Here is a 14,960-nt window from a genome sequence, read left to right as displayed (position 1 = left end):
TAGCACATTGTGAGGAAACTGCTTCGCTGCTTCATTAGCACATCAGAATGTCGTTCGGAGTGAAGGGAAACATATAATGACTGGAAGGTTGGCTGGAGTCAAGACCCATGCGGTCAATAGTATTGCTTACCAATTGATTTCCAGACTCACTTCCCTTCATCCTGTCTGTCTTTGAGCTGTGTTTATTTTCACATGATATCACAGGAAGAAATTACCATGCTGTGCTCTGAATTTCTGCATGTTGTTTGGATTTTTCACATGGTCACTGCACATTTATTTTAATACCTCTAAAAAAAAAAGATTCTCTACTTGTACACTTTATTTCATATGGGACTTTTTCAGTACATTGAACCTAGCAGATGATGAAGAACATTTTCCACAGATGCATCCTTGTACTGAGGAGTAGTTCAAGGGCTTCTCTTGTGGTGAGCGCTGCTTTGCTGAAAGGAAGTAACACAGGGTTGATGTGTTGTAAGTCTCTGCAGCTAATATTAAGCCTCAGTTCTTGCACGCCAACAACAATAACATGGAGTGTCCTCCATATGCTGACATCTACAGAGCGCTGGCCTGTCAGTCAAGTCAGTCATGCTCTTATATGGGCAATAACAAGTTATTTAAAAATTAAAACCCTCATACAGCGTGGGTGATTAAGTATTTGAACCGGGCTAAAAACATTTAAATTTTTGCTGTAAAAATCAGTATTGTGGTTTACAGTGTAGAACAGCAGCTTTTAGGATTTCCATATAGGCTTGGCATTACTCCTACTGCACTTTTACTTTTACTTTCACTTTTCCCTTAAAAAAAGGACTTTTACTTTTGAGTGATAATTCTAGTGAGCAAACTCTTCATACACATGTACAGGCCTATAACAACGAAGAGATAAGAAGAGCTGCCATGTCCACAAAAGACACCAAAACCAAATAGAGCCCTGTCTGCCCATCCCCTTTTTGTGGTCACTAAAACACCAAGGATACCTTGAACATAATGGCCCACGGGGATGACTGAAGTTGTTTTAGACACTCTAACATTTTGTAGTAATTTGGTCAAAATATCAGTGTGGTAGGTGAAAAAGAGCTGATATGCAAAAGTATTTCCAGATTTCCTAGATGTCCTAATGGTCCAGGAATAAATTTCAGCGTGCCATGGACTAGTCTCCTGCATGTATTGTTTCCCGCGATGCACAGCACTAATGTATTTCCCTTTTTTTTTCTATGGCAGGTGGCACTCAATTTTAAGGTGGAGTACTGCCACCTACTTTGCCGGAGTGTGTGTCAGAATTATTTCCAGTCCTAGGTTCTTATGTTTGACGGTTCATCAGAGCTACACTGAAGTGATGCATAGGACCTGCTGGTGAATATTATTTATTTCAGTCATTACAAAGGTGACACCCATCTCAAAGGTAATAGCTTCTTACTAGGAAAAAATATTACATCATACAAGTATATAACACTTCTTCCAATTTTCTAAGCTATAAGTGAATACTAATGTGGTTTTTCCATCAGCATGGTCATTGTTTACTGCTTTTTAAAACCAAAAACCAACAAGCAAAACACTAAAAATCAGCGCAAGCAAGGCAGTCATACTCCATACTAGCTTACTAAGTAGTATGCTGTACATTCAGCTTTTGTAGATGAAATGTAGCAGACAGTGTCTAATGGGGCCATTTTTGGTTCTCAAGGGTCAAAGGTTTAGCAGCTGAAGTCTATGTTCCTTCCATTCTTGAGAACATGACTCACATTTGCTCTGAGATAATTTAATCAATTTTGATGGAAACATCCACTTCAACTCAAGGATGAGCTGGTTAGAACAGGCCGGCAATGAAAAAAGGGGTTATAAAGGGTTCTTGATGACTAAATCCTTAATGCAAAACCAGATCTTTTAGCTGAAAACAACCCTTTAATTTTGAATTATTTAACTTTTAACATTTTTGCAATTGATATGTGAGCAAATTGCTGCTATTTTCTGCCAAGATTCATTTTGAACTAGAATTAGAATCTCCGACATTTATATGTCATTATCTTACTTTATCAGCTGATGCCGAGTCATTTCTTTTCCAACCAGAGTCTTGGAACAGGAATTGTGTTGCCAGGCAACAAAAGTGCTGCACAGCATGTATGGCGCTGAAGATAAACTGCACTTTTACAAGTACCATATAAACCAAGCAACCTTCCTCCAGGAACAAGTCATTTACATCAAACTATGTTGAACTTGGCTTTTTATATTCCTTCTTTGAATGCTGGTGGTGAAGATATGGAGAGTGTGGTCCCAGGATCCATCAAAGCTGCTTCAAATCTGAAATAATCCTACTCCATCGAAGAACAGATGGGTGGCTGATCTGACAGCTATATGTTAAAACAATGCAGGCAATTAGACAGTTTTTGCAGCTCAAGCTATGTGTTCATTTTTACTGAAGAGGTATAAACAAAACAGTTCAAAATGAGCTTTGTGCTACAAAAAAATGCATGCAGGAAAATGTATCAGAGGTGTGCCCAATGTTGGTTTTCTCATTCTTATTTGTAAAATCAATCCTGGAAGGATTGAGGCTGAAGATAAATTCCTGCTTTAATTTAGAAATTGGCTCAAAATAGAGAACGCAAAGTTGATCCTTATAGATGATAGTTTAAGAAAGCATGTTTGTGATGTTTCATGGCTAATGTAGTCACCCTTTCACTGGTATTTCAGGCCTGCATGGTGCACAACAGCATAATAACAATTTAGGGCTGTTTCCTCGAAGCTAATGTGGTATTTGCAATTTAGTCATTCCCCTCATATGGTGGCATCTTTAGATGAAACCCCGTGCACAGAAATAACTTGTCATCATCATAAACTGAACTAGAGTTTTCAAAATTTGGACCAAACCCAAGCTTGGCGCAGACAATTTGGGCTACTCTGTTATTACTGCATATGTGTTTTATTTTGGAATCAGATAGTATTATAGAAATACTGCACTCAGAGCAAGTGTGTTGACTTAGAAAAAAAAAGAAAAGAAGAATCCTCAGAATGTAATAGCTGTGAACCGAGTACCTTCTTCTTTAAAAACTTTATTTAATGATGTATTATACAATTCTTCACTTGTTTGTTACTTCTTTACAAGTCATACAAGCACATTTTTCATCACAGTGGTCATCCTGGAAACCAAGTACCCTTTCTGTACCAAGTAAAATGTTCAACATATATAGGGTGATAGAGTATTTTCTTAATTATGTGATGTTCAATTTCTGCATAAGCTGATGTATCAGGGGAAAAAATGTTAAATTTGGGGTTAGATGGGAGTCGTGCTCAAAATGATAACTCAAATGGTGCATTTATGAGTATCTTTGTTTACTCAATGTCTGCTTCCTTCCAACAAATACCCAAAACCCCAAACCAGACATCTGCTACACGATAGCTGCTATCTAATATCCTTAACGTCATCCCTGACACTAATACCAGATACCGGTACCCATATTTGTTATATGATAGCTGTAACCTTTTCCTTGATTCCTAAAACCAATTTATGGTACCTGATAAACAATACTCAGTATCTTATACCCAATTCCAGATACCTGTTACATGACAGCTGTTACCCAGGTCCTTCTCTCAGGGCTGTATCAGAGACATATAGGTATCTGCATTTAAAACACCTCTGGAAAACAGCTCTATGATTCACCCTTGACATTTATTTTTGCAACTAGGTTTTTGATATAAATAACAACCGTCACTTCCACCATCAAATGAAATGCACCACTCTAAACTAAGCTGCAATGTGCATTAAATCTATTATGCATCACATGGACCTTCACTAAGTGGCATTGCTGGTGAACTGTACAGCCGGATGTCTCATCTCGTGCCATCTACTGTATCTACTGTAGGACGCAACATGACAGTAACCCCAGGGACACAAAGATGGACTTTTCATGTTTAAAAAAAATCATGACAGACATATGAGTAAGAGGCTGCCCGGGTTCCAGCTGTCTCATATCTTCCCTCAAAGCATCTGTGCTGCTGAAGAAACACTGGTCCTGGAATCCAAATACTGCCCCTCGTGAAACATCTCACACAACAAACTATATCAGGCATTAGTTCAATTGTGATGATGAGCAAGTAATAGATAAAGACACAAATATTTACTCATCTTCCAGAAATAGATGTCATAAATTCTAGTGATGCTCTTCCTTCTGTTCTTGAAAAACCATTCTTCCTTAACATACTTTACACCTCAACACCTGAGTTTTCTCACCAATGCAGGAAACACTGACATAAAAGATTTACAACATGAGGTGACAAAAGACTTACTGTAAGTGCAAACACTGTAAATAGCAATTCTTTAGCACGCATATCCAGTTTTAGTCATTGACTGTTCACTGTGTAATGCTTTTGCTTTATGTTTGACAAAGAGAACATATTGAAAAAGGAAAACTTGTGTCAATAGTAAAAAAGAAAGCAATGGGAGGTATAAAAGAGATCCTTCATTTTTGTTGTTATCGTTCTTTCTTGTTTATGAACTATTTAAGTCAGGTTTAAACATATTAACAATCTTTTTAAGATTTAAGTGATAGCGTCTCATGTTGTTCCTCACAAAAAAGTTCATTTACATTTTGAAAACTTTTGAACATGTATCTCCCCCTTTGATGAACAATTTAGAATACATTAAATCATAAATGTTCATTTTAAAAGTTTGACGGCTCTAAGGTGTTCCTGACATGTCTTTGAGTAAGAGCGTAGATAAATAGAGGGAAACTGTCTCCCTGTATAAAAACAGATGCAATATCAAATACTTGACACTCATTATTTCATGTAGAGAGGTTTTAATATCCAAGGAAAGTGATACAATAATCAGGTTCTTTTCACTGTAGGTGGTCTTCCTCTGTGGTTGCAAAATAAGCTTTTCAAAGCAAAGGTACAGTAATGGTATGTAATAACACCACTCAGTTCAAACCCACTTAATTTTAAGTTTGGAGCTATGATGTTACTAAACTTGTATAACCATATTAGGACATAATTTGGAAGCTGAATCCTTTGTGTTTTACTTTGATATAGCTCTGCTAAAAAAATTATCTAAATTTTAGCAAACTAAAAAAAAACATTATTGTCTCACAAATTAACACTGATGTATTATGTAGATTGGTGTTAATCTTGGTTTATGACATGATTCATTTGCAGGAATGTGTGTGATAGAGCATGCTCTCTGTTGTCTGTTATTATAGTGCAAATTCCACCGAATAACAACAATAAAATTAACTAAACTAAATAGAAAATAAGGTATATATATATATATCCAGTTGTAGGGAAAAAAACTCTGTTGCGTTAATAAAAAAATGGTACATAAGCCCAAGTGTGTAACACAGTGCTAAAATGACACCTGTCTTCATTATGAGGGATTTGAATTTTTCGGACCTCATACAATGAGTGAGGTGATTTGCACAAATGAAAACAGTAATTCTTTAAGTTTTCTCAAGTTTGAAAAGAAAAGCAAGAAGAGGCTTCCAAAAAGTAGTCAGACCACCATATACAGCGAGGCAGTGGTATGTGAATGCTTCTGTCAGGTGTGAAGGTATTATTTTTTTGGATACTCAGGTCAGAGCTTTATCACACTTGGAAACCATTTTTTAAAATTTGAACCAGTGGACCATGAAGAGGTCCTAATAGGTGCCTCATATCAGTGCATTTGAATCCAAACAAGCTAAAGGGGCTTGCACCTTTACTGGATGTTGGTTAAAGTGGTGCTTATGTAAATCAGTGTGCACTGGGATTAAGGCTAAGTTTGCCTTTTTCGATCTAGAGTAAGTTTGCAAAATTAACTATAAAATTAGTTGCAAAGTTAGAGCTGATATATTTTTGTGGAGTGGAAGCATATTTACACTTTGAACCAAAGCCTGTACTGTTGTGTTCTCATCTGGCTGGTAGATACAGAGGGTGAAGGGAAACACCACATGAGGACAAACAGACGGTTACTGTCACACACTCCAGTGCCGCCCTGAAAGGTGGGCTGTCAAGCTTCTCCCAGTATCTACTGATGAAGGCCAACTGCCTGTCTGAAAACACTGCAAGAAGAAACCACCTTATTACCATGCAAGTGTGACTGACCGGCAGTGTGGCAGCTCCTGTATTAGCCTTCAGAATACAAAATAGTGTTTATACTGGGCAACATACATGAAACAGGAAGCTCAGGGATGTAATCGAGCATTTGCATAGGTTAACAACAAAATCACTTCTGGGTTAAGATGATAAGACCTCTGATCTATTATGTGCAGTGGAGAGGACTACTGCAGGCTGAAGTACGCTTGTCTGAATACATCATATACGCAGTTCATACCCTGAAGTGCTTTAAGTCCCCCCATGCTCCTGCTCTCTCCTGTGTTTGGGTGTTTTATTCAAAAACAGTTAAGCAGAAAGTTGTGCTTGGATCAGGGTCACTGTAAGTTATTTCTATGGTGAAACAGAATGTATTTGCATTGCAAATGAACTAGTCAACTAGTCTTATCTGTTTCCTTTAGTCAGGCAACACCAGGCTAGCAACTTTTCATTTAAAAGCTAAAGGTGGCTGCATGAAGTACAGCTGCACAATATGGAGTGTGTATGTACTCTTCAGTTAACCCTAGCATACTGTTAGGGTGAAATTTGACCCGTTTTGACATTTGCCATCAATAAAAATACCCTAAACATTGTTTTTTAGCCTGAAACTCAATAACCTAAAGTGATCATAAATACACAAAAACAAAATTATCTTATTATTGTATACTTTTGTGCAAGTGCTACAATTTTTTCATTTGAGGGAATCTTAAAACTGTGAAACTATACAGGCCATGTTCGTGTGTAATTTGTTATGGAACAGGAGGACAGAATTAGACAGTGCCACAGAAACCGTCTGTGTTTCCCCTCATATTTGCTCAGGTTCCAGCAGAGACAGACACCTGCTGGACTTTGAAGGAGCACAGGGAATCTTGAAACAGTGAAAAGTGAAACAGTGACACAGTGTAAAAGCCATGTAATGATCAAACATTGTGCACACTAAGTCATCCAGAGGTCAGAGGATGCCTTAATATAGACATACGAATTGCACCTGCAAACGCAAGCACCTGTAATGTGATTAATAATCCACTGAGTAACAAATCTGAATCAATTTGTGTTGGGGGCCGGTAATGGTGGTTCATGAAATTAAAGGTTCCTGAGCTGACATTTCAGTGACTGACATCATGGTAAGTTTGGTGTGCAACAGGCCCCTGATCTGTTCTTCTGAGAGGAGGAGGTTGGTGGTGGATGAAGATGTGTCAGAATGTGGAAGAATATTCTGATGACAGTTGAGTGTCATATCACTTGCTTTGAATGCAGAGACTAGTTCATAATAAGCTTTTTATCATGTCATGTTTGTGTTCTAGGTGGTAAATGTTGAATCATTAGTGGTAAAAATGGTTTCTTGTGATATAGCAGTGAATAAAGCAGTAGTTAAAGATAGTATTGAAATAAATTCCAAAAGTTTTAGAAGTTCCTGCAATTTTTAAATTCAGTAAGATATATTTAAATTATTCTGGCTTTTATGTGTTTGTATCTTGTGTAAAAGAGAACATGATACTGTGTAAAAGTAGGTGTTTTTCTCTTAAAATGAATGTTGGACATCGTAACAATACACTCTCCCTGCTCTCTATAATATTTTTGAAGGATCAATTGCATATCAATTAATGTAAAATAAGTTATTCAAACAGTCTTAATAGTTCTGTTGTTGAAAAGGTGGTAAAGACTATGAGGGATTTTTTGGTCTGTGTCAAAATTGACCTAAACCATACTTGTAAGGTATTAACAATGAACAGTAATGTGAGGGTTAAATAGGCTAAGCTAATTCCGAAAGAAACTGATGGAGGCAATAGATAGAGAGTCAGGATTGTTTTGTTGAGGATGGCTGCTTTAATGTTCTCAAATCAACCAGAATTCATATGTTTTTTTGGGGGGGAAACATCCCTCCTCTGGTTTTCCACAAACTGCATGTTTTCTGCTTACCAAATGAAATCTGAATTTAACCAACAGCTCCATCATTCAAATTTTCACAGAGTGATGGATCAAACTGACGCAGTGGTATTATCATCCTGGAGCATTGCTGCTAGCAAGCCTAAAAATAGAGTCTGGAGTAAAATGTTCGTGGCACACAGTGAGAACCTGGGGCTGTTTTTCAAATACATGCAGAGTTCAACCCCTGAAATTGAAAATATATAAGAAATAAGAGCCAGCTTAGTGATTGGAATCAGTGAGCAGAAACAGAGAGTCTTTTGATAGCTCTTGCTGTGAGTATGGTTCCAATTATATCCATAGGGATGCCATTGTTTGGGAAGCCTGCGGGCATACAATGATGCCTTAGGGAGGAGGCTGGTCAGTCATACTGACGCTCATGGGAATTCGCTAATCACCACTGAGCCACATGAGGAATCCTGCGTGGTGACAAGTTTTCGCCAGCTCTCTGTCATACTAAGCTCTGTTATTGCGTCTGGGGAGATAATTGCTTTGGTTTTATGACTTTGACACAATCGTTTCAGCAGGCTTGTGTCCAACATGGATGCCTCGCTGAGTTTTCAAATATTACCGTCCATGTTAGATGCAGAACTACAAATGTATCATCCCCACAAGGAAATCAGTGTGTTTGTTTTGGTCAGGTGGGCACCATAATGCCCTGCACCATGTGTCAGGGGACTCTGAATGACTTAGCTCTAACTTTTAAGACGACAGAAAAACAAACAAAAAAAAAAAAAGAAATTCTCATCTGCTGCTTTTGCTGCTATCTGGCCTAATATTTGAAAGGATTTGTGACATGGCTTCTGGTGATGTAGATCCCTGACAGAGGGAGCGGTTTGGGAGGAAGATTGAATTGTTGCAGTGTTCAATGATCTTTTTCTGCCCACAGAGCTGAAGTACACTTAACAGCAGCTCTGGCCTTTAAAGCCCCTAGAAACACAAACCAAGCACAGCACTGTACCTCACTGCCAGGGGTTTTAGGCCCTATGATAAAAAAAAAAAAAAAAAAAAATCAAGTTGGGCCTCATCATTTCCACATCTTACATCTTCTTATATTCATCAAGGCCTCTGTCAGCTGTCATCCATGAACCCCCAAGGCCTTTGAATCTTCTTAGATCATCTGAAAGCAATACATTTTATGAAAGAACTATAACTCATGTCTTGCGATGTTCACAATGCTAACTTTTATCCCCCAATTTTTTTCAGAACAGGTAGGATTTTCCTGCATTTTTCAAATCCATCCAAATCATTTGAAGGTTAATTGCAGCAAGTATTCAAAAAAATACAAGAAATGCCTTTTCATTTATCACCAAACTTTAATATCTATATCTGCTGGATTTCTACTAAAAAAACAACCCTGAAGAATTCAGAAAACATTACTGGAAACGTTTCCACGGCAGCTATTTGGCTGTTAACACCCACCTCTTGTTGTCTAATTTCAACCACCACAGATGTTGAACGTTGCCTGTAGCTGTCAATTCCTGTGCTGCGTTAGTGTAGTTAAGGCAGTGGGGTATCTATTTTCAGCAGCAGATGAAGCAGTGGAGTAAGTGTCGCTCTATTGTAGTATACAGCATTAATTACAGCACCATCATCAGTATTGCAGAGCTCTAGGAACTAATTGGAGCTAATGTTGTTTGTGTGTGCCAACCACAAACTGTGAAATTGCGACATATGTCTTTTAGCATTTTTGACTGAAAGATTCTTCCTCCCTCCCCTGAAAGAGCTTTTTTTTAAAACTAGGTATCGTTATAGCCATGATTTTTACCACTCTGGCCTAGGGAGACTCCTGTGACATTTCAATATTTACAAGTCACATCCTCTGTGTCTATAATGGCTCATCTTTGCTCACAGACTGAGGGAATATCTGCCAGATATATTCAGACTGTTTTAGCTCATCAAAACAAATCTCTCAAAATAACTTTCTCTGAATTTTCTACAGGTGGCAAACCTTCTGCGATTGTTCCAGATCCCTCAGATCAGCTATGCCTCCACCAGCTCAAAGCTCAGCGACAAGAGTCGCTATGACTACTTTGCCCGCACCGTGCCTCCTGACTTCTACCAGGCAAAGGCTATGGCAGAGATTCTGCGCTACTTCAACTGGACTTATGTGTCAACTGTAGCATCAGAGGGTGACTACGGTGAGACTGGGATAGATGCCTTCCAGCAGGAGGCCCGTTCTCGCCAGATCTGTATTGCCACTTCAGCCAAGGTAAGCCGCTCCATGAACCGCCAGGGTTATGACAACGTGATCCGCTCTCTGCAGCAGAAGTCCAATGCCAAAGTGGTCATATTGTTCACCCGCAGTGAAGACGCTCGTGAGCTGCTGGTGGCTGCTACTCGTATGAACGTCAGCTTCACCTGGGTGGCCAGTGATGGCTGGGGAGCACAGGAGAGTGTGGTGAGAGGAAGCGAGGCTGCGGCTGACCGGGCTTTTACTATTGAGCTGGCTTCCTACCCAATCAGAGAGTTCGAAGACTACTTCACTAAACTGAACCCATACACCAACATGAGGAACCCCTGGTTCAAAGAGTTCTGGGAGCACCGCTTTGGTTGTAGTCTGCAGGAACCAGGCTGTAGTGAACACAGCCTACGAGATGGAACTTTTGAGCAGGAATCCAAGATCATGTTTGTGGTAAATGCCATCTACGCCATGGCCTACGCTTTGCACAACATGAGGCAAGCTGTGTGCTCCAACACATCAAAGGTTTGTGAAGCCATGAAACCAGGTAATGGAAAAAGATTCTACAAGGAGTTCATCTTGAAGACCAAGTTCGAAGGTAAACACGGATCAATGCAAACACATGCAAAGTGTTACACACCAACAAGAATGCCTGTTTCATTTACCTTTAGAGCGTGAAATTTATGGTTAAATTGAATTAAGGGCTGCAAATTAAGCATAGAGCTGGTTTAAGACTTCAAATGGTTCCTTTGCAGCATTGAACAGGGCTTTGAGAATATTAAACAGCTAAAATTAATTATTGATTAGCTTCAAAGGATTAGTTGAACAGAGTCTATCTTTAACATTCTTTCTGAATATACTGGATACTGGTTAAATGAAAAAGTAACCCATATCAGCCTGAGTATTAATTACAGGAATCCAGTGTGTTGAGTAAAGACAGCAATTCAGTAAATATATGTAAAGACTGCAATTTTTTTTATTTTATTCATAGTTTGTGTGTTTAATGTGTGTTTTTTTAAGCACAGGAATGCACTTTTATGTAAAACAGTTGTGGGATTGTTACTGTAATATTGCCTCCATAAGCACAGAGGGGTAAAAGAAAACAACACCCCAGGATCAATTTTTCAGTTCTGAAAAAACTTCCCAAAAGATCTCGCACAAGTTTATACAATCGGCATACATAAAAAATCATAATTTGCTCACACAAGATATTTATTTTGTCTTGTAAATAAAGACCTGTTCCCATAAGAAGAAATATGAACAGCTTTCTTTTTGCCACAAAATTATTTCTCCAGTGCATGATGACTTACTCTCACAGGATTTTAATGTGCAGTCAAACATTTAGAAGATGTTTTTTCAATTTTCTTAAACTTTTTTAAATAAGAAGATAATTACAGGTTTCCACAAGACAACTATCTCGTTCCCACAGGCTAGTAGCATATTTGCATCACATAGTGAATAATGTATTTTGGTCACAGAGAAAATCCTTTATGGTAGACAAAGGGTATTATCTTGACATCAAAAGACCATAACTTGTTCTCACAAGATTTTAACTTGAGTGGACAAGATTCAAAATGAATATTCCCTTGCAAGACTTCAGGGGTTCTGAGATTGTGATAACATATAAATTTATTCCAAGATTGAGTTTAGACACAAAGATATTTTTGTTCCTTTCATCCTTGTCTTATTCTCTTAGGTGTCAAGAATCTTGCTCTTGAATCTGTTTTAGTTGCTTAATGTACTCTATTTTGTATCTTTGCTTCCTACCAGCTCCGTTCAGACCTGCAGACACAGAACACCTTGTACGCTTTGACTCTTTTGGTGACAGCATTAGCCGCTACAACATCTTTCATTACCACCAAGAAGACGGGAAGTTCATCTACAGGAAAGTTGGCTACTGGGACCAGACCCTGACCCTGAACACTTCCCTGGTACCCTGGCGGGGTCAAGTTCCCCCCACCTCCCAGTGCAGTGACCCCTGCAGGAAGAACGAGGTGAAGAGTATGCAGCCTGGAGATGTTTGCTGCTGGATCTGTATCCCCTGTCAGCCCTACCAGTACCTCCAGGATGAGTTTACCTGTGCTGACTGCAGCTTTGGTCAGTGGCCTCTGGCAAACTTGACTGGATGTTATGACCTGCCTGAAGAATACATCCGCTGGGAGGATGCCTGGGCCATTGGGCCTGTCACCATCTCGTGCCTTGGTATCCTCTGCACTCTGTCAGTCATTGGCGTGTTCTTCAAGAACAACGAGACACCTGTTGTCAAAGCGAGTGGACGTGAACTTTCCTACATCCTCTTGTTGGGAGTGCTGATGTGCTACCTCATGACCTTCATCTACATCACCAAACCCTCCACTGCTGTTTGCACCCTGCGGCGACTGGGTTTGGGCACCTCATTCGCAGTGTGCTACTCAGCTCTTTTAACCAAGACCAACAGAATCGCTCGAATCTTCAGTGGGGTGAAGGATGGAGCTCAGCGACCCCGTTTCATCAGCCCTGCCTCCCAAGTAGCAATCTGTGGCGCTCTGATCTCATGCCAGCTGTTGGTGGCTATCATCTGGCTGCTGGTGGAGGTGCCTGGTGTTCGAAAGGAAGTAAGCCCAGAGAGGAGAGACGTGGTCACCCTCAAGTGCAACAGCAGGGACTCCAGCATGCTCATGTCCCTTACCTACAACTGCATCCTAATTGTCCTCTGCACTGTCTATGCCTTCAAGACGAGAAAGTGCCCCGAGAACTTCAACGAGGCCAAATTCATCGGGTTCACGATGTACACCACTTGCATCATCTGGCTGGCTTTCCAGCCAATCTTCTATGTCACTGCCAGCGACTACAGGGTAACTACCATGAAAAATCTTATTTTTAAAGTCAACTTTCCAGCAATAGCTAATGTGACTTAGAACTTTTTAAGCCAACTGTTGTGGAATAATGTAAACAGAGTCTACAAATGACTTCCCCTTGTGTTCCCTTCAGCTGGAGAAGAAGGTGTCACTTTATGATTCCATTTGATCACTGGTGCCCAAACTCATGAAAGAGTGAGCTTTCTTTTCATGTGGGTTGAAGGATCTTTCAAGGCGAGAACAAAGAAAACAGTCAGATCAGGTCGGAATATACAGATGCAAATAATTAATGACAGGCAAACTGATTCATTAAAACCTCAGCAGTTCTTAATGCTTAATGACAAAGTTGAGGTGAATTTGATGAGTTTTTTTTTGTTTTGTTTTTTCAACGGTTTCATTATAGAGTGCAACTGTGGAAAGTATATATAGATCTTTATCGTGATGTGCAAACTGGTATTAAAGCATGTAGTCAAATAACTGTGAAAAGCATGGAGTGATGGTTTCCTTACAGGGCTTAACCTCACTAACAGGCAGATGAAATATGACACTTCTTCCACAGAGCTGTCAAAAGGGGAGAAAGTTTTGCAGCTTTTAGCCTTAACACTTATTTAGCATTTACCCTGCATCACACAAGATGATGAATAAATGGATCGGATCTGCATAGAGCACCACACAGGCCATAAATTAGAATATATAACCTTAATTTTCCCCATGTGTAAACAGCTGCAAGGATAAATTCATGTATTTCTCATTGGAATTTAGAGTAAGATAGATAAGAGGAGAGGCATAAAGCTGACAGACCTTGTAAGTTATGAGTGCTGTTCCCTTTAGAAGACAAGGGTAATGCCCCAGTGTTTGGTCAGGCTATGCAACAAGGTCTTTGTTGTGCAGACAGATGGAGGGAGGTCCAGGATCACACAAGCTTTGGATCATCATGCAGTACCTCAGGCTTTTCATGTCTGCAGTGATCACTCTTTCTGACACCCAAACAGTGAATCCAAAAACCTTCACCTTTCCTGATCCTCAGTGGGGGAAAATGGAGCCAGCTGAACGTTGCTGAATGTACGGCTTCACTTGCACTAATTGAAAGAATGAGAGGTCTGGCGCAGTAACAGAGACCTTGATGCTTTGGATGCGTGTGACACCAATAATGATGGCTGTGGGTTCAGTCGCTACATTTCAAATTAGAAGTTGGACAGCAGAGAAGTATCCTAATGAGAGGCTGGCCTTGTTGTCCGGTGGATCATGATGAACTCAAGACTCCACAGATGGAGACAAATATTCAATCTTTCAAACACTGTTAGGTGAAATTGGTTTCAGATCTGACTTGTAGTACATTTGACTTTTTTCTTATTGAATTAAGTGCACTTTAACACTTGGGGAAACAGCCTGCTTTCTCCACCTCAAGCTGATTGATTATTTTAACAATTTCTTTAAATTCAGAAAAATTTATAAAAGATAGATTGCAGTTTGTTTTAATAAAAGTCAAGGGATAATTTGCAGCGAACAGATGGTTATGCAAATAAAAAAAACTAACAGGGTGAGCAGGACCTTGATGCAAAGCTGCACTCACATCTGTGCCCTGTAATTATCATTATTCACAAACTCAAAACCAGCATGGCATAGAAAGTAATATTTTTAACACAGTGTTTTCTAATTTAAAATGCTTCCTGAAAATTTAGCACAGAGTTAGTTCACCAAGGCAACAGAGTCACAGGCTGCTCTTAACCAGCCACCAGCCTCTATCCACCTCAGCCCCCTTCCTTGACGTTGTGTCTGATTTCATCAGCGTCATCTGTCACTGATGCTCATTCTGTTCTATTCTGTTCTGTACCCCTGGGAGTCTTTGCTGCTGCTCTTCCTACCTTGGCATTTTATTTATGCACAAAGAAGAGGGGTGTGTGCTCCCCCCACCTCAGGCGTTGGCATTTCACTTAGGCATATGAAAGGATGTGGAGCTC

The 14,960-nt window shown here is 39.6% G+C and overlaps 1 protein-coding gene across 1 annotated transcript in view; it reads left to right on the top strand.

Annotated features, from left to right (window-relative positions):
- Nucleotides 1-14,960, top strand: part of grm2b (glutamate receptor, metabotropic 2b) — a 39,504-nt gene that overhangs the window by 17,271 nt on the left and 7,273 nt on the right. Inside the window, exons 3-4 of the mRNA XM_074666763.1 lie at nt 9,923-10,760; nt 11,933-12,996. Coding sequence (XP_074522864.1) covers nt 9,923-10,760; nt 11,933-12,996 — 1,902 coding nt within the window. The remainder of the gene's footprint in view (nt 1-9,922; nt 10,761-11,932; nt 12,997-14,960) is intronic.

Source organism: Halichoeres trimaculatus, unplaced genomic scaffold (assembly GCF_033239565.1).
Source record: "Halichoeres trimaculatus isolate MK-OKI-2021-1 unplaced genomic scaffold, fHalTri1.1 fHalTri1_scaffold_1, whole genome shotgun sequence".
Taxonomy (NCBI): domain Eukaryota; kingdom Metazoa; phylum Chordata; class Actinopteri; order Labriformes; family Labridae; genus Halichoeres; species Halichoeres trimaculatus.
This window is presented reverse-complemented; position numbering and strand designations above follow the sequence as displayed.